The sequence below is a fragment of the Manduca sexta genome, chromosome 27 (assembly GCF_014839805.1).
Source record: "Manduca sexta isolate Smith_Timp_Sample1 chromosome 27, JHU_Msex_v1.0, whole genome shotgun sequence".
Taxonomy (NCBI): domain Eukaryota; kingdom Metazoa; phylum Arthropoda; class Insecta; order Lepidoptera; family Sphingidae; genus Manduca; species Manduca sexta.
Window position 1 is genome coordinate 19,741,341 of NC_051141.1, and position 25,263 is coordinate 19,766,603.

Sequence of the window (25,263 nt, forward strand, 5' to 3'; positions counted from 1 at the left end):
TGTGTAAATACAAACAAGTGCGAACTCATTTGGAAAACCATAATATTAACATGTGCATATATCTTAATATAGTTCTGGTTAAATGACATTGCAGCTATGTATATGTTTTTTTTATTGCTTTGAATGACGAGTCGAGCTTGCCGATCGCCTGATTGTAAGCGATACGCCCATAAATAGTAAAAACATAACCCAACACCTTGAATTACAAAGTATTGTTTGGTATTCCACTGCGCTCGACATCCCGAGACATGAGATGTTAAGTCTTATTATAACCAATAGTTATACTAGATACAATTTTCTGTTTCCATTTTAATAAATTTTATTAGATAATCCACAGGTTTGAAACTCGTTATGTGCGTATTTTTTTTGACTGCTTACTTTAACGGTGAAGGAAAACATCGTGAGGAAACCTGCACACCAGAGAAGTTCGAATGTGCGTGAAGTCTAATCCGCACTAGGCCAGCGTGGTGGATTAAGCCCTAATCCCTCTCAGTGCTAGAGGAGGCAAGTGCCTAGCCGTGGGGCAGTATATAATACAGGGCTGATATTATTATATTAGATAATATAATTTTTTATTCATAGTTCGCGTCGAGGAGCACTCCTTAAAAAGACAACGATAACAAAATATTTCACTTTATTATAAAAGTTGCGTTTCCACAGTCAAGATTGATAAGTTTAAAATACTTCTGCAATAACAGTTTGAAACGCTCGCGGATTTTAACTAGCGCTATGAGATAACTTTGTGATGTTGTATTGTTTTACTCGACGGTGCCTCCTGGAGGTTTTTGTTAGAAATATGTAATAAGTTTAAAGCTCAGTTGTTTTATTTTGGATTGAAATAGTGATTAGAGAATAAATTCAAGTTTAAGACGTGCGGCAGACCGCGCTGCACGCTGCAATGTAGCAATTCTGACAATGATTTTTATAGAAAACAATAGTGGCGCCTGCAGCTGTCTGCACCTCATCTCAGAGCTTGTAAGATTGATTTTGTTTTGTTTTTAAATACACGAGAGATTAATTATACAGACTGCTATGAAACAATCCAGTGCAAACTCCGTCAACTCCTTTTAGTCAGGACTGACTTTATTGTCACCCTGAGCCCATCTTCATCTGTCTCTAACTACATTTTAAATCACACAAAATTATTACACTAATAGAGAACATTGCAATAAGTGTAAAGCGAATATAACTTACACAGTAAAGTGACCCCACTGCATCTGATGGTAAGCAAAGTGGGATTCAAATTGAATGTCGACTGACATGATTTGATTATCCCTCGCCAGTCGACACAATTATGCCGGCTAGCTTCACCCCAGTTAAATGTTTACACATGGCCTCCCTCCCACTCATCCAATTTAAGTAGGCAAAAGCTTAAATGAAAGAGCTCATTTCAGTGAGTGTAGTTACAAGAAAGAACCACGCACCTTAATTAGAACTTGAGATACAGGAGAAGGCAGCAACAAAAACATAGGAAATGTACACGAGGAAATGGCGTTTGAATATAAATCGTTAAGGATGAGAATTGTCTGATTTTTAATACTTAGTGACAAATAGCTAGCTCACTGTTATTAGATCCTATGTTACTTTTAATTTATATTGATAAAATGAGATTAAAAATTGTCACGTTTGTTAATTAGAAATATCAATAATACGTGGTTTGCCCTTTAATTCCCCTTCGGAATTTTTGGAAAATTTCACTAGGAATGACTAGAAAAATGAATATATATAATTCAATTTGCACATCAAATATAACAGAACTCTGTAATAGTGAATGAGCAAATACGGCATTAATACTATTCATAAAAAAATCACATCAGTTGAGTAGACTTTTTTTTTACTTTAGTTTAATATCTAGATATATTTTTTTAATAATAATCTACTGAAAAATAAAACATACATATATTATATAACTTTAAATTGATGAAGAATGGCACGCGTTTTAGCATTACAACCACATTCCTCAGCAAAGACATTTAGTACGAAAGCTCGCAGCGACGGAATTTCACTCATACCATCACAGATAACAGCCGACACTTTAACCGTCTAGAACACAAGTTAAATACATTGTTTTATGTACTAATTACCGCCCTCACTCCCGCTTTATAAAAAAAAACAATTTCGTATTAAACAGGACAATATTTTATATTACAGGGCAATACCCGCCATGATGACATTATAGGGACAAAATAATCTGGTCCTTCTATCATATCTGTGCTGACGATAATGGCGGTTGTAACCGATATATCGCTATATCCGGCGTGGTTATAACCGATGTCGTTATACCCGGTTTCTACTGTATTTACTATAGGTATAGGTTAACTTTAAGATTTAAAGGAGTTATGCACACGGGCGTCATACGTTTTTATTGTTCTGAATGAACAATAAAAAAGAAAACTTGCTGTTCGCCTGATGGTAAGCGATACAACCGCCGATAAATAGTAGAAACACATCCAATGTCTTGAATTACAAGTATTGTTTGGTCTTCCACTGTGTTCACCATCCTGTCATGAGATGTTAAGTCTTATTATGTCCAGTAGTTACACGAGCTACAATGTTCTTCAAACCGGAACACAACAGTGATTACACACTGCTGCTTGGCGGCAGAAATAGACAATGCGGTGATTCCGGCGGCAACAGGCGGACTCTAATATATCTACCTACAAGACATAATTTATTAGGAAGTTTTTCATCAATAATATCGCTTAGGCAAACTAAATTCAAGATTAATATGTAGCCTAAGTTTTAAGGTAAACAGTATGAGTTGAATGCGTGTAAAGGAATTTCAAACACGTGTTGCCAGCAAAGCAAAATTTGCTATGATATTATAGTTGCCAGTCTTTGATGTTTAGATGTTTGTAAGAAGCAAATAGAAGGTATAGAAACACAAATAAATAAACAACGAATACAACAGAAATGAAATATTAATATTATCTATAAAAAACACTTTATCATTTTTATTTGCGCCCACTTTGACACCTATACCGAAATAACTTGAAGCCTTTTTACGGAGTGATTACATACATATCTTTAATAAAACATCGTAACCTTGAGTCTGTATATTTATAGAAAAGTTATTAAAAATATAGGTAGTGACTAAATATCCATAGCTAACAGCATTTTTTAAATTCTTTCCTGACTTTATTTTTTTCTGTGTGTTCACAGCTCCGAAACTATTGAACGGATTTTCGGGTAGTTTTCACTGGTGGATAGAATATAATACAATACATAATCATTGGTCTCATTTTCTCCCGGTAACCGTCTTGAGCCGAGGTTCGTAACCCGTTAGTGGGAGAAAATTCATTAAAAATATTTTTAGTAAATTTCAAATATATTTTTATTAATAAACATTTCTATATAGGATAATTTTGACGTTGCGCTACTAAATTGTATCTCATATTTGAAACTTATTTTTTGAAAATAACACTACAATAAGTTACTTGAATCGTAGATGTAAAATGAAATAGTGGAAGTTGCAAACAAAAAAAATATATTTTTTTTAATTCTCACGCCCTAATGTTACTACTACTAAATTCAGAAATACACAAGCACACGCCATATTCACGCTAAACTATTAAATGATCAATAATTGAGAAAATCATGACCGTGATTTTTGGTCAAAATATTCGTTATTCACGGATGATTTTTGGCACAATGTTAGAAGAGGTAAAGTACGAGTACCTACGGTTTCATTAATATTGAAATGATCCTGTATATTAAACTTGTCAGGCGCTCCGTCGTGCTAACCAACACAATATGTAGTAAATGTGTTATAGTTGTTCTGTGTGTTGTTTTTCGTGTACAATATTAACGTCAGAATAAAACGAGACAAAGTTGTGTAAATATGATAAATGTATACAGAGTTTGTTAGATTCTATATGTGTAAAGCATATTTAAACCTGATTGTTATCCTATATCGGGAATTTTATTCTGATTCGGAATTATTTTTTACTATCAGGAAGTTCTAGTCTAGTTTTGTAGCGCTAACGGGGTTTCGAATCCACTAGTAAATAAAATTTTATATATAATAAAAACAAGACTGCATGCTTAATGGACTGTTGACAAAGTCTTATGCACAAAATTATATTTTAATGTACAGTTACTTACACTAGGTGTAGTATAGTAAGATTTCCATGAAATATACGTAACTGAGCTGTAACTCAATTCATTTAAGGTCTAAATTTGCATACATCAGTCCACGCATACTATCACTGGCAGTTGTTCGAAGCTTACAATACGCAAGCCAGCCAGCACAATGACGTTATAGGGCTAATTCGCTAACGAGAACCCGGAAAATCGATGCTTGACCCTTTTTCGGCGGCCTACTCCCGCGCGGAGGGGCCATATTTCCACTCCACTGGACATTTGGCTCACGTGGAGAGCTGTAGCGTGTGCGAAGCGGTTCATATGCATTTTGTTTTGGATGTGCTGAGACTACGGTCCGACTGTTATCCCCCGTGAAGGTCGCTCTATTGGACAAGCAATACGGGTTATTTTTATAAAACATAATTAATTCTACTCGGAATCGAATCGAAAGTCTTACAGTTTATAGCATACCCACGGCACTTTATCAAGCGCATCATTATAATCTGTTAATCCAATAAAACGATATTCAGTTGTTTTAAAATTCTTACCAATCTATAAACTTACGATGTATATTAAAGGTATAGTACACGTTCGTTATAGTATATTTAAATTGAATTATAAAAAAAATCTTCTGCCAAAAGTCCCACCCGCTTGAACCTTACGCCGCCGTCCGAAGGTGTCCCAGAGGCGTCAATTAAATCTTTTCATAGCGTTCTGCTCGGGTGGCAAAGGAATTGTGGCCCTAAATTGCTTATCACCCAATTTCTGTTCAACATTTGGAACTCGAGGACAATTTCCCCTTCGAGCTTCGTGTTCAAAAACGATCAAGGCGAATAGTTTATACAATCTATTGCAGCCGAAACATTGTTCCGTGAAAATTGTTGTGCGACTAGATGAGACGGGTAAGCTTTTGATTGCAGGTGATACGACAGAGCATAGACTGAACTACCTCGGTATTTCAAGGCAGTTCTTGGACTTCACAAATTATTTCCATGTGAACAAATTCTAAGGGACGTTTGATGTCAACTAACTTAAAATGGAGTTACTAAGTTCATTAGGAAGTTTTAGTACATTATCAATAGTGTTGCTAGTATCTTAGTTGCTACTGTCTTAATACTTACGAGGCGTTTAACATTAATCTTGATGCTTGATCGTCCAAAATTTAGTAAAAATAATAATTACCGAGCTTAATGATCAATTGAATGAAACAATGCAGGACGTACTAAATCATATTACGAATGCACTGATAAAATTATATTAAGTCATGAGTCAGTAATTGTCTGTGGAAGGTGTTATTAATGGCAATTGTCTCGACCTCGACCCGCGTGATTCACTCGTGGGACACGCGACTGAGCGCATGCTCCGCGGCACTCTGCTTTCCTGGTACCATCAGTGGTGTTTCGGCGGTTTCTTTGGACTAATTAAAAAAGTTATGATCTATCTTTAAGGCAGCTAAAGATTTTGAAGTCTGGGTATTCTCTGATATCTGATATCGTCAGGGTACACGTTTACATTTAAAGAAGATTATGTATAATAAAGATAAAAGTATCGTATAATAGAGATATGTAATGATTTTCATAACAATACTTATTAATACTTACTAATTATAATGATAGCTTTAAAAAAGCGAAGCCTCAGAAAGAATAAGATAAGAAAGAATTCTGATGAAACGTAAATATTAAACCTTGAAATGTACACCATGTTTTATGTTATGTAATGAAAGAAATATATATTTTTTTAATTATGTAATTTATACAATAAACAAATATGTATATTTTATAAAACGTTTTGGTAATTTTTAGTCAAACACCTCTGGGCCCTTATTCTCTATGCCACACGTTACTTTGATAGTGCGTAACAAACACGTAATGCAACGCGTCACGTTTAGGACTATAGAATTTGGCATACAGAATACCATTTTAAGCACATTTCACGAAGATAACATGACACGGCCTAAGGAATAAGGGCCCTGATCTAACAAGTATACACAGGCTATGGAACGATATTAGATTTAAGTCGGCCAAAAATTGCTGACATATTCATACGTCTTCTTCTCAAAGACCTATTAAAATATTTTTTTCTCCTCGCGGCCTCATATTATTCCTCACATCTTACCGAAACTGCCAGAACGAATTAATAGGAGTTAATTCCAATGATCTTATATTCGTTGATTGTACAAATTACGTACGTTCGTTCCCAGAACTGTTCGTCATTCCCTCAGTCACTTGCGTGTTTTTTCTGCGACATAGTTTTGTTGTAATAAGGAATTTATACCTATTGAAAGAAGATTTATAATCTAATATAACAGTATCATAACATAATGACGAGCACAATGACTACTTTTTTACATCAAATTTTACAGAATATATATAAAATAAGTAATAAATAATATCAATTCAATTTTCAAAATAGGCAAGTAGATAAACATCGATATATATACATTAAGTACTAGATTTGGCGTTCCGAACATTCACTATGTTCAACTGAATTGAAGTGTAATCCATTCAAACTGATTTTAACATGGTGTCAATATTGAATGCTTTTGGTTGTGTACGAAGTGGCGCTTATAATATAAAAACGCGAGTCTAAGTGCAAACCTGGATGTGAATAAAAAATATTAGTCAAATAAGTAAAATTATTTGTTGTGCAAGTCAATAAATAGATTACAACAGTGACGTTTTGGTCGCCATTTTAGTTCAGATTTTGAACAAATAGTTTATATGGACGTTCGTGTCTATAGAATGTACGTCAATGTAGGTAAACGAAGACGCACGTTCCATTATTACTATCACAAACCCTTCAAATTCACTCCACAAATTCCAACGCACCGAAAATGCAATATAGAAACAATACTTTGAGCGTGTTCAATCTCGTCATATTCACTAACACCTCAAAGGCCTGCACTGTGGTTGTTAAAACCGACCGTCTCCGTGTTCCCTGCTAGTACACTGATTGGAAATTGTGCTAGTATTTAGTATCAGCTTTGAGAGATTGTATTGAATGGATGTTTAGAATATTAGAAGTCTCTATGATCTTAATTCTTATTATAAATGCGATAGTTTTAGAACATGTTTGGATTTTAGAAGTAAACGTAGAAGAAACTGAACTGGCCATGCTTAGAGTAAAACAGGCTACTTTTATCCTGGTCATTTTCTAATATGGGAAAAACAATTAATGTGTTTTTTTAAATAATGACGCTGGCGTACATTATTTAAGTACTTGTGCAGCGGGAAAGGCTTTCGACGCGGGCGAGACCGGAAGCAACACCTAGTATAGTCAGAATAAAATGAATTTATGATTTACCAAGATATATTCTCAAAAATGTTTGACCTTTACTTAAAAATCATGATTTAAGTATGCAAGGTCATTACTTAGAAAAAAATACTAATGACTGCATGTTACATCAAACACATCTTAAAATCCCATAGCACTAGGAGATGGAGATTTTTACAAATTCTTTATTGACGTAGACGAGGAATTGCGAAATTGAGTCATCATCATCATGATCACCACCACCATCATCATTATCATCATTATCCGAAAAGAAACCCAACTAGCTAGCGACAACCTTTTATTGCGTTATATTAAATGTTTCCCTACAGTTTGACTAATTTGGCTCATTTAGACTATATCCATTGTATTGTTTGACGCAATGTGGAATTATTTGAAACGCAGGTACAATTGGCTTTTTAGTTATTTCCTTCCTTGAATATCGTACATTACCTACGTTTCACACACCAAAACAATTCGTATTGTAAAAGTAATAAGAATCAAACGCGACTTTTATCTTCGGAGAAAATCGGCTACTATAGACATTTACTTCTTAATACCGGCAAAAATACTATTTTGTGAAACATATTTGTTTTTCAAATGCTATTATATTTCGGTAATTATTCACAGCGTGAAATAAAATGAGAAAGAAATGCATCTATTTATTGTGATTTTTTAATAACGAAATAACCGCGGACCCGTGGCGGAGCAATTAATTGCCCACATGCTAACCTTCGTGGTCTCAGGGATTGCAATATGTTCCTCCAAACGCTAGATTTTACCAAACCTATCGTACTATACTAAATCATGCAATTTGAAACTATTCAAAATGAAATGTTCATTAATATACGGGTATACATAAAAATCTTGTTTTTGGCCGTCTGTTTCTATTGCTAGTGAGCGGACATGTTTTCTATCATCACTAATTAAAACAACCGTTACCTATCTCTCCTAATATTAAATTATTCACAGATTACAATATAAACCTTCGAATCGATCACGGAACCGCATCGGATTATACTTGCCTACAAACAAATTGCGAATTGACATAATCAGTCCAATGTGTTGAATTCTGGCTAAATTGATTGCTAATCAACTAAACCATTGTTGGCAAGGTTTTGATGCAATTAATAATTCAGAAGCTATAATGTGTCAATTTAATAAACGAGGTTTCTAGCTAATAAGCCGACTAATGATATTGTATTTTGGGACGTTGAAGATCTATTTTGACAGGAAATCGATAATTATTCTGGTATACTGCATGTTCATCAGTGATGGTGACGTAGCAGCGTGTCACTTGCAAAAGCTATAATATTTAGATTTTAAAAACATTTTAATAAAAAAAATAAATTGCTTTATTCATCACGCAGGCGAACATAGTTGCACTTATGATAAGACAAGGTACATGAGAATATTTATTTATTACTTAAATAAATTCGCTTATATAACTATTGACATTTTATATATTGGATATAAAAAAATGAAAGACTATAATGTTAACAAAGAGACCAGCTCAGGCTGGAAAGAAAGAAAAGGAAAGAACATTCGAAAAGACGTAGCTGAAGTAGGTTGAGTTTTAAAGGCTGATGAGCCTGCATCCCGTTCAGCAATTCGTTCTTGGTCGAACCCTTAATCTATGATGTGACAGGTTTTTCTGAACAAAATTTCAATCCTCAATAATTTAAAACTCGTTTTAAAACCCTGTTTGTAGAATCCAAATAATTATAAGGTTTTCCCTTGGTTTAGAAGTTAGAATTTCACATATCAACTCAAGTAACGGCTAATGCTTATTACCAATGGTAGGTCTCACATGTGAGGGTCTGCTGAGTAGGTACCACACTCCGCACCACATCTATTTCTGCCGTCAAGCACCAGTGTGTAGTCACTGTTTGTGGAACATTGTAGCCAGTGTGACTACTAGACATAAGACTTAACAACTCATGTCTCTGGATGGCGAGCGTAAGGGAATACCAAACAATATTTGTAATTCGGGGTATTGGATGGTGTTTCTGTTGTTTATGACCAGTCGTATCGCTTACCATCAGGCGAACGGCAAACTCGTATCGTCATTCAAAGCAATAAAAATATCTGGTATGTAATATTTATAAGTATCATGCAAGTTATTTAATAGCGTGGGAATATTCAGTATAATATTATTTTAAAACTCGGTAAGAAAGTTATGGGACTGACACCTTTCCAAGTTTAACAATAACCCTCAAGTTAAAGTTGCGAAGTACAAGAAATATTGAAACCATTGCAGGACGTAACTGTATTTATAAAACTTTGTTCAATCGTTGTTTGTTTAGGTTAACTCACATAGTTAAAATCGTATTGAAGTATTTAAATTTTTCCAATAAGAAGCATGCTTACAGCCTATTTTTTATTAGACTTCTCGTATGCAAATGCTTTGTGCTACCGCTGTGAATATTTGTGTTGCCAAGCAGTCTTACTTATATTTTTGATACTTCTATATCTTATAAATTTTGCTGGTGGTAGTATATGATTTACATCCACCCCGATGTATAAACCCTTCATAGTGGGCCACGTGTATCGCACTCTGGGATCAGCCTATGTATATCCGGTTCCAAGAGGCCGGCATAATTGTGTCGACTGCTGAGAGGTAATCATCTCTCGACAGTCTATTGGACCCCTATAAATAAATAAAAATAAAAATGCTTTATTCATCACGTAGGCGAACATAGTTGCACTTATGATAAGTCAAGGTACATGAGAATATTCAATTATTACTTAATTAGATTAGCTTATATAGACAAAGACAATAAAATAAATGAAAAATATACTTAGTAAACAAAGAAGCCAGCTCGGGCTGGCAGGGAAGAAGAAATAAAATAATGTATGTATGTATTTTTAAATATGCAAAAGGGAGAAACGCGTCGCGATCCTCACCGGTGAGGACAATAAAAGCCCTAACCTAGCTAACCTACCAGCCTTTCACTAACTACCTAAGCGATGACTACCCGAAGAAGAAAGGCAGAAAGAAACTCCGGGCTTTATTTTTTGTCATCAATTGTCCATTCTTTTATAATATTGTTATTAAATATATATATATTTTTTTTAATAAGTCTTCTATACAAAGTCTGATTAATTATATAAGCTAATACACGCACATCACCGTAAAATTGCGGAGAAAATCCACATAAAAGTATTTAGCAATAACTAAAAACTAACGGAAAAAACAATAATACTAAAAATTATAAAAACTATGAAACAGTCAGTGTACAGCGTGCATACGCCTACATTTACAAACATAATATTTTCATTTCATATTTTGTCGCAGATCTTGGTCAATATCATTAAGATTATAAATTTTAAGGCTGGTGCAACAAAATGATCGGTCGGTCGTCTATTATACATTGATAATTCAATGAGTCAATATAAAATAAAATATGTCACATAAATTTAAAACCCAGTATAATGTCCTAATTACCCAGTATAATGTCAAAATTGTATAAAGGTACACATGAGACGTTTATGTAGTTAATTTATAATATTGGCGTTAACATAGGGTTGGACAGGGTGTGCAGGACTGTTTTTCCAAACCGTCTGATCATCGAGGTAATCCTTTACATTATAATACCCCTTTGACATTAATTCGCGCTTAACATGACACTTAAATTTGTAGCCGGGCAGATTGGTTATTTCAAGAGGGATTTTATTATAGAATTTAATACAATTCGCTAGATAAGATTTATTTGTTTTACAGAGCCGGAAATTTGGAACAACTAGTTTATTTTTATTTCTAGTGTTCAAACAGTGCAAGTCACTGTTTTTCATAAAAGTACCTAGGTTCTTACGGACATACATAATATTTTGAAAAATGTATTCAGCTGGCAAAGTCAGTATATTCACCTCCTTAAACAGTTCTCTAAGGGAATCGCGAGACTGAAGGTTATAAATTGCACGAATCGCTCTTTTCTGTAAAATAAAAATGGTCTGCAGATCTACTGCAGTACCCCACAGAAGAATGCAATAAGACATAAATCCCTACTTACCATCAGGTGCAGTAAGGTAGTTTTACCGTGCACGTTTAAAAAAATACATGCTATCTCCTTACATATAAAGATATTAAAACATCTTGTATAATATAAATATTATGTAAATATATCATTACTGATGTTTCTGCGTATGTATTAGCTATAAAAAATACGTTTGTGTTTCGAAAACAAAATTTGCTTCTTACCTACATCAAACGAAATATTTCGATCCACCTGCAGACATGCACCTTGTTAGAGCTACTTAGAATCATGATGCAGTCAGGAAATATATAACGAACGCTATTGAAGACATAGCAATGAGTTGCAATAATAGAAATATCAGAAATATATCTGGCAATACTTTTACTAGAACGATACGTTGATTTGTTTGTGTTAGTGTTTATTTAAAATACTTTAAGTTATATTTTTTGCTTCGATTTTTATTTAACGTTGTGAAGCTAGGTACTCATTTGGGAGGTAACTCCCGCTGAGTAAGGTTTACTGAAAATCATAATATACCCTAAGATACATGGAGTAGAGATCAATTTGCCAAATTAATATTAGTAGATACCTAATATTCTACTTTAAAAGAATTTGCATGTTCGCACAGATTTCAGTGTAGACACGCAACTTTGCGAAAAGCAATAAACAAAGTAATTTGACTCAATATTCCGATTTAATAAAATACTTAATAAAAATGTTGTTACTTTTTCAAATTCTATGAAAAAAAACACTTTTTATGGAAACACAAATTAATATTTACCCTAAAACTGTATAACTTGGATATAATTACCTCGCCCACTGAGCTTGTCACCCTCTAAACCCAGCCTCAAAACAATAGCTGTCACCCGCGAGTTGGTTCAAGGGAGCCCGTGAGCCAGTACTGTACAACTAATATCATTACAGTACCACTTCAGATTTTCGAAGCAGGAATAAAATATTTTTCGTTCAATCGCAGCTTTGTAGAAGTACTACAAATATCACATCCACGCTATGTTCGATACAAAATGAAATTATTCATTTCGTTTGTTCTTTGACGGGAATTTGTTTTATTACATCTAGTGGCCGGTTTTTGCAGCTTTTGATTACATAAACGAATGCTGGAATTGTTTGTGATGGCTAGTATTTAATGGGCCGGAATTGTTGGTAGAATATTTATATACATCCGAATAGAGACTACTATAACCAAGCCAAAAACCCGACGTACTGGCCCATGTAAGTGGACCGCGTTGTAAGATTAGCCTGTTCCCGGTTCCAAATAGGCCGGCATAATTGTTTCAACTGAGAGATACCCATCTCTAAAGGCAGTGCTTAAGACAGAACTAAGGCGCTTAGAAAGGTATTCCATTGTAATATATATTTACATTTCTCGTTCATGCGCTAACATTTACATTTCATTCTGTTTCATATACAGATAAAATTATGATTGTCTTCATATTTTTTTATTTTCTTATTATTGCCTGTGCCTACTATTCTTTCGTTATATAATGCATTGGATGTATCACTGCTTCATTTTTTAAAGTCGGTTAAGTACGAGTGGTTTAAGAATTTGTGATCGTAAAGAATATGGGTCCGTGGCATACGACCGATGACCGCAACATAACAGTTCCGTCGCCTTCCGAGGTCGGACATAGCGGTAACTCGCCTTCGCTAACAAAATGAAAATAAGCGACATTAGATAAGACTTAAGCGACATTTTTTTGCGACACTTAGTTTCATATATATCTAAAATCAGCGGGTTTTTTAGGTCTTTTTTAACTTAGTTTAAATTTTTCGAAAAATATGTCGCTTACGTCAATTAACTTTTCAACCGTCAATATCATTATGTCGTCATGATTTACATTTTTGTTCAGTAATTACTTAACCTAGCTGCCGGTGTTCAAATCCATTTCCAGATTAAAAGAAGCTTGTCGTAGTCACGGATAATTAATTAAAGAATTTTTAGCTTCGACTATAAGTATAGAAATGAACGTAAAAAAATTTGGTCTATAACAAAGCTTAATTCTTACTAGCTTGAAGCCTTATTTGGGTGTAGCAATTTTTTGCCACGCACGTGAAATTCTTGAAGGGACACAAAATTTGTCCCGTCAGGGCATTCGTAATAGTGTAAAAACTCTCGCCCGCGTTAACAAAAAGTGTTCCTCTAGCCTAAACTACAACCTCCTTATTCATAGACGTTATTTATCTAAGGACGGAGCATTGCTGTGATAACAAGTCTGTTTCTCAGCTTTGTTTATCTGACAGCCGACTAGATTAAAGTTGTATCTCAATATTAGCCAATTACAATGGCCCTGCACTGCATATGCACTGCGAAGACTGCCGTGCCGTCAGCACTGAGAAGCAGACTTGTTATCACAGCAATGCTCCGTCCTTAGATAAATAACGTCTATGAATAAGGGGGTCAGTATTTTGGCAGATATTAAAAAACAATTATGATACTCCCACGTTCGAGAAAATATGCCGTCATGTGGACAGTCTTGGACGTCTCAAATGATTCTTGTATAACATATTTCTACATCTGAACAATAAGATGTAATAATCCCCTAATGATATTCCCATCAATAGTTACGTGCCATTAAAGCTGGCAACAATTATTGATCCGTCTGTATGAGTCTCTACTGAACTCTCAATAATAGCATTCCAAATTTGCGTTTGACAGCGACCGATAAACGAGAGATAAACGAATGATAAGAAACCATATCAATATGTATAATAAATACGCGCAATTATCTCGTCGAGGTCGCGAGGGTGTCTAAATATAAACGGGGCTGACTCATGCTACAATATATTATATGAGTGCATGTAAACGAGGCGAACTAGAGTGTCAGTTTAACATTCCCTTACTAAATGAACCTACGTATTTATCTTTTTAAAAATAACACTTTACAATAAGTGACTCGAACCGTAGATGTAAAAAAGTATAAGTTTTGAACAAAATAAATATCAATAAAAAGTAATTTTAATTTTAAATCTAAGAGAATTTGTCGCAGCGATAACATCACACTTTTAGTCAGAAATACACCCACACACACGCCATAATTGGACTTAACTTTAAAATGCTACAAATTCAGAAAATTAACACCGTAATTTTTGGTAAAAATATCCGTCATTTATGGATGATTTTTGGCACCATGTTAGCAGAAGCAAATTATTTAATAACGTAATTTCAAAATGACCCTGTATACAATGACTTGATTCATAAATATTTATTTTGTCTTAAGTGGCTTCTTTTTTCGACCGCAAATAAAAAAACTAAATATACTAAAACCACCGGTAAAATTGATGTCTAATAAGACCTAATGATGTTTTGTGGCGAGGTTACTCTGTTTTCAAATGGTTTTTTATAGGTGCACGGCAAACTGGACCCACAGCACCTGATGGTAAGTTGAGTGGGGTCCAGGCAGAATGTTAACTGACAATGGATGATTACTCTCGCCAGTCAACATAATAGCCAACCTCTTAGACACTGAATATACACAGGCTGATTCCAGAGTACGACATATGTGGGCTATTATACTGAATTTTACCCCTTGCTTTAAAAAAATCTCGTCCTACCAACTACGATGGTGTAAGAAAAAATACAGTTCTAATGTAAACTTGGTCATAAATGATTTGTTCAAACCCGTATTGGTTGCAAAAGATTTAAGCGGTTCTATCTGAAATAGGGACCGGCCTATGCTTGATTTTGTACATTATTCTATATGTAAAGGTTAATAATACGAAAAAGAAGCACTCCTGCGAAAACTGCATAACAATAGGTTAAAAAATGAGCGAGTAATTCATATTTAAAATATTGTAATGTGCAGAAGTGGGCGCGATGTGGGGATATCGCTTCATCGCTTTTTTTCGCACGCGTCGTAATTCCCGATGACGTCACATGTGGATATTTCGTCTCTTTTCTGTTTCTTGTTAATTACCTCTTCCACCGAAATTCAAAGACTTATAACTTGTTGATTTTTTACCGGATTTTAATAATTCCTTCTGTGTTATAATTTATATTATGTAAATATTTGATAATAGTAAAGAACAAAAATGAGTCCGGTACCCTATTGAGCGAAATATTGTTTTGTTTCGTTACCTAATAGTTTTACCCTATATATCGCCCTATTTATTCGCGTTCTCGTGTTCGACTACGGTTATAAACATAACTTTCGATTAATTTATGTACTCATTTAATTAATATAATAAATTACAGCAGTCAAAATTTAATAAGGCTCAATTTATATTGATGAAGAGTACGCTTATTTTAATTGTAGTTATGTTCTCAAATAGGCTATTGAATATTGCTATCGGATATCAGTATTATATTAAAATTGTCTTAACACTGGCTATTGGTTTCCTCTATTGGAGAGTACCATCTTAGTCTACTACTCGTGCCTTATGCGGGTTGGCAGACTTCACATACCTTTGATATTCTTTCAGATTCAATATCAATTGCAACACTTGTACATATATCTGCACTTCGCTTCCATAATGTACGAATGTCAATATAATTTCAACCTAAATGGCTTCAGAAGTCGTGCTTGCCATCTCAGCTCGTTGACAGAATTCAATTCCTTTTCAATCGAATTATTGAAATAAAATAACGCAATTTCTTTGTGGGCCTTTACATTTAATGTGACGGCGACTGGAGTTCAATGCAATACGTGTTGTAGTTTAAAATTCTAAAAGGATTTATTCTTATCTATGACGATTACCATTAGTCATTGGTTCAAGTAATTTGTCAAGCGGGCGACTGCCTCCTCGAGTAATAAAATATAAAGAAAACTTTGAATTAGTCCATAACAAGGATTGGCAAATGGAATTATGACTTGTGCGGAAAGAGGAAATCAATTACCATTTTTCTATGTATGAAGTGACAACCAGATACCTCGCTGTAAGAAACTTTTGCTCACAAAAACTATTATTTATATTATTATCGCCAATATACGCAATAATATTACAACTATCGATATACATGTACTACGTACTAGATCTGGCGTCCCGAACACTTTCTGTGTTAAATTGAAGTGTACTGCAATCCGGTATTGGTTGGCGTTTTACTTATACTCTATCAAAATCGCTTTAGCACTGCATGTTTAAAGTTTGGTTAGATAACGATTGATATTTTATTGAAGCGAACTTTAGTTGTAACTCTAGATTTTGAACAATTAGTTTATATGGACGTCCGTGTCTATAGAATATACGTCAATGATTACAACAGTCTAAATCTGTTAGTAAACCTTCATAATTGTAAATTTTGTAATATTGCAAAGAAAATATTTTGATATTGAAAAAGAATTGAAAACTTTTCAATGAATTCTATTGAATAGTAAATAACAGCCAATGAGTATTCTCACTTTAAGGAAATCATTGCTAGATGATATTTAGTCTTCCCGTTCCGAAATATTTTATTCAAATTGCGCTCTTTCCATCACTTCGGCAACATGTTCATGAATATTTCAAAGTGAAATTGATTTTCGAGGGCCAACGTCCACTGCAACCTTCAGTGTCAAGTATTTAGTGATTTATTTAAAGCAGCCAAAGTAACAATAATAATATAATAATATCAGCCCTGTATTATATACTGTCCCACTTTTGGGCACGGGCCTCCTCTACTACTGAGAGGGATTAGGCCTTAGTCCACCACGCTGGCCTAGTGTGGGTTGGTAGACTTCACACACCCTCGAAAATTTCTAATAGAAAATTTCTCAGGTATGCAGGTAAGCAAGCGATAATTCACAAAGAATACACACATAATTTTTTAGAAATGTCAGAGGTGTGTGGCGTTGGGATTTGAACCTGCAAACATTCGTCTCGGCAGTCCGTTCCACAACCAACTAGGCTAGGCTAAGTAACAAATACCAGGGTAATATTAAACTGGTAAAAGGAAATTTATACAATCTTTATTTGTGCACCTTCCAGTTGCGAGGCCCATCGAAGCGGGGGGGCCTCATTGGTTCCACGTTTGCTACCCATAAAGCTGTCACTAGTAATAGGTAGTAAGAATTTGCTGGATGAGGCTAGTAGACTCTCTGTGCCTCATAATGACGATGCTCTGTCGTCCTATGTAACCTTGTAAAATAATTTATAAATAAAATTTAATTGAAAAGATGTCAACAAAGCTTTAAAAGGTGTTACACCTCGCCATTCATAACACGTGAGTCATTCAGATTACAACTCCATATAAGAATGCGAGTTAATGGATTCCTTGAATATTAAGTTGTAAAATGCATACGAATTTGTTCGCGAAGTTTTATCATGATACTAGCTTTTGCCCGCGGCTTCGCCCGCGTAATATAATTTTTCGGGATAAAGTTTTCCATTATAATCTCTCAGAAGTTATATATTTTGCCTGATTTTGCAACAGTTTTCATTACTGCTCAGCTTATTTAATCATAGCTTGATGATATATAGCCTATAGTCTTCCCCGATAAGTGGGCTATCCAACACTAAAATATTTTTTCAGTTCGAACCAGTAGTTCCCGAGATTAGCGCGTTCAAACAAACAAACTCTTCAGCTTTATATAATAGTAAAAAGTATCCTAGGTCCGTCTCCTGGTTCTATGTTACCTCCTCGCCAATTTTCAGACAAATTGGTTCAGCCGTTCTGGGGTTATAAATAGTGTAACGAACACGAATTTCTTTTATATAATACTAGCTTTTGCTCGCGGCTTCGCCCGCGTGAAGGTGTTTTCCAGGATAAAATTCCACTGTTTGATAAAAGTCTTGCTACATATTTTCCCGGTACTTATAGGTTCAAACTAATTTTTTCCCCAATCTATAATTTCAGTTCAATCAGTCGAAAATCTAAGAACATTTATACAAACTTTCATCCCCTATTTTATCCCCTTAAGGGTAGAATTTATCAAAATCCTTTCTTAGGGGATGCCTACGTCATAGTAGCTTTATGCATGTAGTCTTAGCCCGATCCGTCCAATGGTTTGGGCTGTTCCTTGATATATCACTGTCAGTCACCTTTGAGTTATATATTATATTAACAACTGAAGTTAGCTAAAATTGAGTTTCTCGAAGCCAACCACTATTTATGTACTATGTATTTTGAGACTATGCAATTTTGTCGCGTTCGCGATTCACTTTCACTTTTGTTGAGTTTCAGAACGCGATATTAGATCCTCCAACGCGCACGCGAATTTGAACTTTATGCAGCGGTAATAAATTACAAATTGACTCTCCATTTTATTTAGAAAACGTTTGTATGGGAAATAGAAAAATGCTGTTTTGAGGATTTTCCCGGCAATAATTCGAATTTTTCTCACCTTTTAAATCTTCCCTAGACCTCCACGAATAATTCAAGACCAAGATAAGATAAATCCGTTCAGCCGTTCTCGAGTTTTAGCGAGACTAACGAACAGCAATTGATTTTTATATATATAGATATAGATTTATTTGTGGTTAGTTATTTAAAGATTACAGTGGGTTGTACATTTCTGTATATGATTGTAGGTGCTATGTTTATTCATAGATCTTAGAGACACGACTAATTGTTCCTATTAAATTGTCAAAGGGATGCACAGAGAATAGTGTAAGGAGAGAAAGCGATCAGTGGCTAATAGGCATTGTCAATATCGGATATTGACGCGACGTAATAAATTTTGTCTCTTATACAAGGTTTTGAAGTGTATAGAGGTATTGTTGAGTCAATTCTTCATATTTAAGTTTCTGCTTTAAACTACAAATTACATTAAAGGCAATAATTACTACGTATTATCAATTTATCACCTCTCAGAATGACGGTATAGTACAAGTCTATACTTTATTATCCCATATTCTTGGTGAGCTACTGTTTATAGTCAAACATAGTCTGCAAGCGACCTCATGGCCTCATTTAGTTGATGTACTTTTAATTAATATTAGTGAAATTTGAGAGTCAAATTTTACTTGTAACACATTTATATTTATGTATAAAAATTTTATATTTCACTGCACCACTTTTTTATCTGACACTGCTCGGTGCACGCAAAGTGCTTAAAAACTAGTACACAGTGTCCTTTAGGTATTATTTTACAGAAGTTATACTATACTTATTGTATGCGATGTTTTGTGTAAGCTATTTCGAAAAATATTTGATTATTGTTTTTTTTTTCAGGTATGTATGCTGAGAAGATGAGAGAGAATGTCGTCGAGATAAGGTAAGGAATGATCTTATTAATCCAGGACGCAAAGATGTTAAAGTTCCTTATTTTAGGCAGAAATAGGAATCTTATCGGTGTCGCTTATTTAATAGTCGAGTGAGTTTTTGCTGGTAAGTCATTCACTGAGATAGATTATGGCTTTTATAAAAACAGTCCATTCTATTTCGAGTTAACATTAGATTAGAGTATAATTCTCGATTTTAATTTTAATTTACAAAAGACCTTTTCCAAAACTTCTTATTCGATTCTCTGTCAAAATATTCCTCTTAGTATTGTTTTTAGTTTATACGCAATATGTACAATAGTTCAAACACTATTTTATTAAACCCATTGCATCCTTGAAAACAATAATATATCTATCTTAACGGCCAATTGTATTGTTTCAACATATTGAACAATAAAAAAATCTATTTATATTTCATAAGCTTTACGTAATTCTATAAAATTTTATTACTGAATCTACATTGAAATGTTGTTGTTTTTGCTCTGTGAGTATTTCTTGTATATCGTTTTGTGGTGTTAAAATATTTCATTCGTGAGTCTCAAATTATGTCGAGAAAAATCGACCTGGCGGTTTTACTTTTTGAGTATTTAAAGCCATAACAGCTCTTTGTGCCGTTAATACTGCCACAGGCTGGTTGGTAAATTAAACCCCAAATCGACTACAAAACCTAAAGTCACATGATCCCACATTGTTTCATTAAGTCAGGTGATGTAATTACATAATATTAATTTTAGCCGCGGCCCGTATCGCTGTCGCCGATAAAACAAATGCATTTGATAACGCCACTGATACCGGACTAGTTAACGCGAACGCCAGCGATACTAAATACACGGGATGTGACAATGACATACCATTTGATACATTTCTGAATTTAATTGTGGAAACTTCTAAAGAACAACTGAATAATGTTGCTAAGAATGTAAAGATATATAGCAATCTGAGTGATGATAACAATATAGGCAGGGTCAATGGCATTGATTTATACGAACAGATGTTGCAGCACAATCTTAAAGAGATAATCAGTGATATAAAGTTTAATGCAAGTGAAACGTTCATGTTGGATTTTATCGATTTGTCAAATTCCATTCTCGGCAAAACTATAGATAATATGCTCAAAATGAACAACCTTGACAGATTGATTGGATTCAATGAGTCGTCTAAGATCAGAAGGCAACAAGTAAAAATATCAACAACATTCATACAGAATACTATGTGCGATTCCCTTTCACTTTGCAGAGATATAAATAAATACTCCGAATATTTAATAATACTGCTTAGAGGGGTAATGGATTTAACCCCCCCAAATCTTAAGGTTTTGTTCGAAACGATTCCAAAAGTTTTAAACAGCTACAAACATATTATAAGAACTAATGTAAATTTTAGGGAATATTTGAAATATTTAATGAATACTGATTCTAGAACACAAAGAGATGCGTTGGATATTTTGGATGACGTGCTATCTAATCCTAAAGAAGCAATCAAGAATGGTTCCAAAAATCAACGTAAGAAAATAGGTCTGCTTGTAGAATTGTTCAAAGAGTTAGACGCAGCGTATGATCTTAACGAAGAAAATAATAAACAGTGGGAAAATATTGCTTTGACATTTAAAAAATGGTTAGATAATGGGGAAAGTTTAGTCGAGGAAGCATTGACAGCGTTGATAGCTAATTTTTGGCTCAATATGAAGATCTGGCCTCTGATTACACAAAGCAAGATTAACTATACTTGGTCTAAGATTATTCGTGATTGATGTAAATAACCTTCAAAGAAAATATGTACCCATGCAGTATTTATGTAAAACTATAATTTTTTCCGCTAACTCCAGCAATTCGACTATAATGAGCTATCGCAAAAATTTTTCATTGATATTACAAATTTTAAGCCTGGTTTTATCTATTTTGAAGAATGCGAAAACCAAATTATCTTAGAAAATACAATGTATTGTCCGACTTAGAATTGGTCTTAGAACTACTAAACTAAACGCTCATATTTAGTTTTTACAATACCGGGCGATCATAAAATAACTTGCAAAAATGTTGCTAAGTCTTAAAAGCCAGCGTTTTTAGGTCACCAGCACCTAATTTCTTCTTCACATTCCGCTTAAATTTACATATTCAACCCACACATGCCTGAGTTACTATGCATAAAACAATATCATATCCTACCATATGTTGAAGTTTCAATGGCTGCTAACTGACGATTGTTAGTAGATGGGTTACCTCGAAAACATTCCTTATTCACAATCAATGGTATTGTTGTTCTACGTGAGGAGACTGGTCGCCGCTTCCCAAACGATAATACGCCGTATGTTCTGTATCCCTAGAGCTATAATCACTCTGAACGGACAAGGCACTCAACGTTGAGGAATTCAGTGATGCACAACGTTTAGTTTGATATTATTATCAATAAATACAAAGGGAAGTGGATGTGTGCGTGATGTTTTGATTCTGTACGTATTTTTTAGGGATATCGGGACAGTAAAGGAGGATTATGGGTCTACCCAAGGCCGCAATACAAACAGTATCTGTAGATGTATCAAACAATTCAACTTTAGTTAAATTGTTTGATACATCTTTAGGTGTTAAACCATACATATTTATTATACGTTAATAATATTAAAACAATAGAGTATATTTTCCATTAAGTTATTGAGTTAGACTAGACGATTAAAATTATAATCGACTGTAATAGTCCTGCCTCTATTCGCAAACGAAGCAGATCAGTATGGTGCCAGCGTACTACAGAGGTTGCTGCTTCTAACCCTAGGTTGTATCTATAACAACACAACCCACGCTCATGTCCTCGGAAGACGTACTTGCGGTTCACTGAACTGATTTCCGTCCCATGATAGGACGCACGCTAATTGACATGTTGTCGGCAAGTTGCGTGATTAGCCATTTTTCAAACTGTCTTATTTTAATGAGTGTTAATAATGCCGTAAGCAATTATTACGAAGGTTTTATATAGTTTATGAGATTTAATGAATTGGTAATAATATGAGCGGCGATAGCCTAGTTGGGTGAGGAACGGACTTCCGAGACGAATGTCCGCAGGTTCAAAACCCAAGGGCACAAACCTCCGATTTTTCTAAAAAATATGTGGGTATTCTTTGTTATCGTGTGCTACAACGGTGAAGGAAAACATCGTGAGGAAACCTGCATACCTGAGAAATTCTCTATAGAAATTTTGAGGGTATGTGAAGTCTACCAACCCTCACTAGGCTAGGATTAAGGCCTAACCCCTCTCAGTAGTAGAGGAGGGCCGTGCCCATCAGTGGGACAGTATTATAATACAGGGCTGATATCATTATTATATTATAATAATATTGGTGACGGTAGATTGTAGTGAACTTTATAAGCAAATTAGGTTAGAATTGATGTCTGAGAAGTGAGTATAAGCGCATGAGTCCGGTGTAAGACCCCATTCAAATGACAAACATGAGGCGCGTGTAAAAATTATACGTATTTTGTTTTTGCATTTTAAATGCATGTAGTTGTTAAAGTGCGTTATGCTGACGAGCGTCCAATGTTCGTTGTTTGAAAAGTCTCACGAACTTGTTCCTGGCAAACGGCTTATCTCGACATTTTATAATATTACGAATCATACAATCTGTGTACAACATTACAACTCATGTATATATCCGGGAAAACAACTAATACACGTAATTCATGTCTGAATGAAGCTAAATAACTAACAAACAAAATGTTTGTGTTTAATGCCCGGGAAATTATTTTCATTAATTGGAAACGGTACTTTATTATGTTGGAGCATTAAGTAATTTAAATATAATCATATTAATTTCGCAATTAATTGTTTGAAGAATATTTCACAAAGAGCAGTGGAATTTAATTCAACATTACTATTTAATTACTCATATTACTGTCAAAACCTAAAGTGTGGGTAGAGAGTTGATAGTTATGCGATATGTCCGCGAATTCGGGTATAACTAATTTTATTATTATCTTTCGTAATATAAAGTTTCAATGGCAAAATTATAATAATATAATATGGTCCCTGTGTTATATATTTTTCGGCTTCTGGGCACGTGTCTCCTCTACTACTGAAAATGTTATAGATCTCAGTCCACCACGATGGCCTGATACGTGTTGGCAGACTTCTTATACATTCGAAATTATTATGGCGAAATTCTCATGTATATAGATTTTTTCAAGATGTTTTCCTCCACCGTTAAATCAGGCGATAATTTTAAAATAAACTATTTTTCGAAGTATTGTTTAATTTTAATGTCTAACATTCGCATAAATATAAGAAATTATCAGGCGATACATACACATAACTTTAGAAAAGTCACATGTTCGTGCTCTTTGGTTTTGAACCTGTGGACATTCGTCTCGGCAGTCCGTTTCACTCCCATCTAGGCTATCCCGGTTTTAAATTCCAAATTATAATTATGGACGATTTTAATTGACAATCATTCCGATTTACAGAATTATTTCGTAAAATGAGATCTGATTGGCAGTACGTGAATATTCGATTGCATATTCATCATATAAATACTACATAATGTATTCTATGGTATGTTTGTTCCGTTCAGGATAAAGGACGAGGCTTTCTGAATTTGTTGTTAAAACAATAAGAGAAAATTTCGCGTGAAAGTTTGAAGGATTTTAATATTTTAATGCGGTTTCATAAATAATTATTAGAAATGAAATTATTTACAAATTAATTTTTATATAAAAATAAGTAAGTTTAATACACATTGGCTTGATCCTTATAGAATTCGTCAAGTAATAAAAAGAGACAAAGCTACTATGCGGCCACTAGTTTCAATAGGTCTGTAGCGTAACTAGTTCAAAGTTACGACTTCACTTCATCATGTTCCTGTGGCATTAAACCATTCATACATAGTTTTGTCTACAGAATTATGCTACCACTCGCTCATATCTCAACGTAAATCTAAATTTAGACTAGCAAGTACTCGCAGCAATATCTTGTGCAAGAACTTCCACATGCGTTTACACCATCGGCAATATTTCAACTATTCTATAAACATACGACGCACCTAAAGTCACGTAAGCTTCAAAATTTGCAGAAGTTATGTAGCTGTCATTGTTTATGCGGTATTAATTGCTTGTAGGATACGACTTGTGCAAGTTTTCTTGCTAATCTAAATATTTTATGTAGGGTCAGGACAGTAGATTTGTATATGCGTGTCACAAAACGATTTGCATTATTTGTAACAGCTCCCTACGTGACGTCATTCCTGTGGGTGCAATATTAAGCATCGGGAAAAACCATCATAAAATGTTGCCCGTAGAAAATCGAACTTGATGCTTCTCGGACCACGCCCCGTGCACTACCACTGGTCATAAGATACAGCTCAATATAATAATACATATTATAATATCAGCCCTGTATTATATACTGTCCCACTGTTGGGCACGGGCCTCCTCTACTACTGAGAGGGAATAGGCCTTAGTCCACCACGCTGGCCTAGTGCGGATTGGTAGACTTTACACACCCTCGAAAATTCCTATAGAGAATTTCTAAGGTATGCAGGTTTCCTCACGACGTTTTCCTTCACCGTTAAAGCAAGCGATAATCCACAAAGAATACACACATATTTTTTTAGAAAAGTCATAGGTGTGTGCCCTTGGGATTTGGACCTGCGAACATTTGTCTCGGCAGTCCGTTCCACAACCAACTAGGCTATCGCCGCTAATATTAAATAAATAGAATCTGTACAAAACCAAAAACATTAGTTTTTTTATTCGCACAGTCGTTAATGCATTAGGTCATGATTGTTAAATACTAT

At 34.5% G+C, this 25,263-nt stretch overlaps 2 protein-coding genes and 1 long non-coding RNA gene across 4 annotated transcripts in view; all 3 read left to right on the forward strand.

Moving 5' to 3' along the window:
• LOC115441442 (Krueppel-like factor luna) overlaps positions 1-25,263 on the forward strand; it is a 147,389-nt gene that overhangs the window by 44,049 nt on the left and 78,077 nt on the right. The window lies entirely within an intron of this gene.
• The window catches only part of LOC115441443, a 97,463-nt gene that overhangs the window by 10,115 nt on the left and 62,085 nt on the right, over positions 1-25,263 (forward strand). Inside the window, exon 2 of the long non-coding RNA XR_003938467.2 lies at positions 19,438-19,480. This is a non-coding gene — a long non-coding RNA (uncharacterized LOC115441443). The remainder of the gene's footprint in view (positions 1-19,437; positions 19,481-25,263) is intronic.
• Positions 19,866-21,280, forward strand: LOC115441441. Its single transcript, XM_030166234.1, has 2 exons — positions 19,866-19,971; positions 20,222-21,280. The coding sequence occupies exons 1-2, from the start codon at positions 19,953-19,955 to the stop codon at positions 21,235-21,237; spliced, it is 1,035 nt and encodes a 344-aa protein (XP_030022094.1). The 5' UTR covers positions 19,866-19,952; the 3' UTR covers positions 21,238-21,280.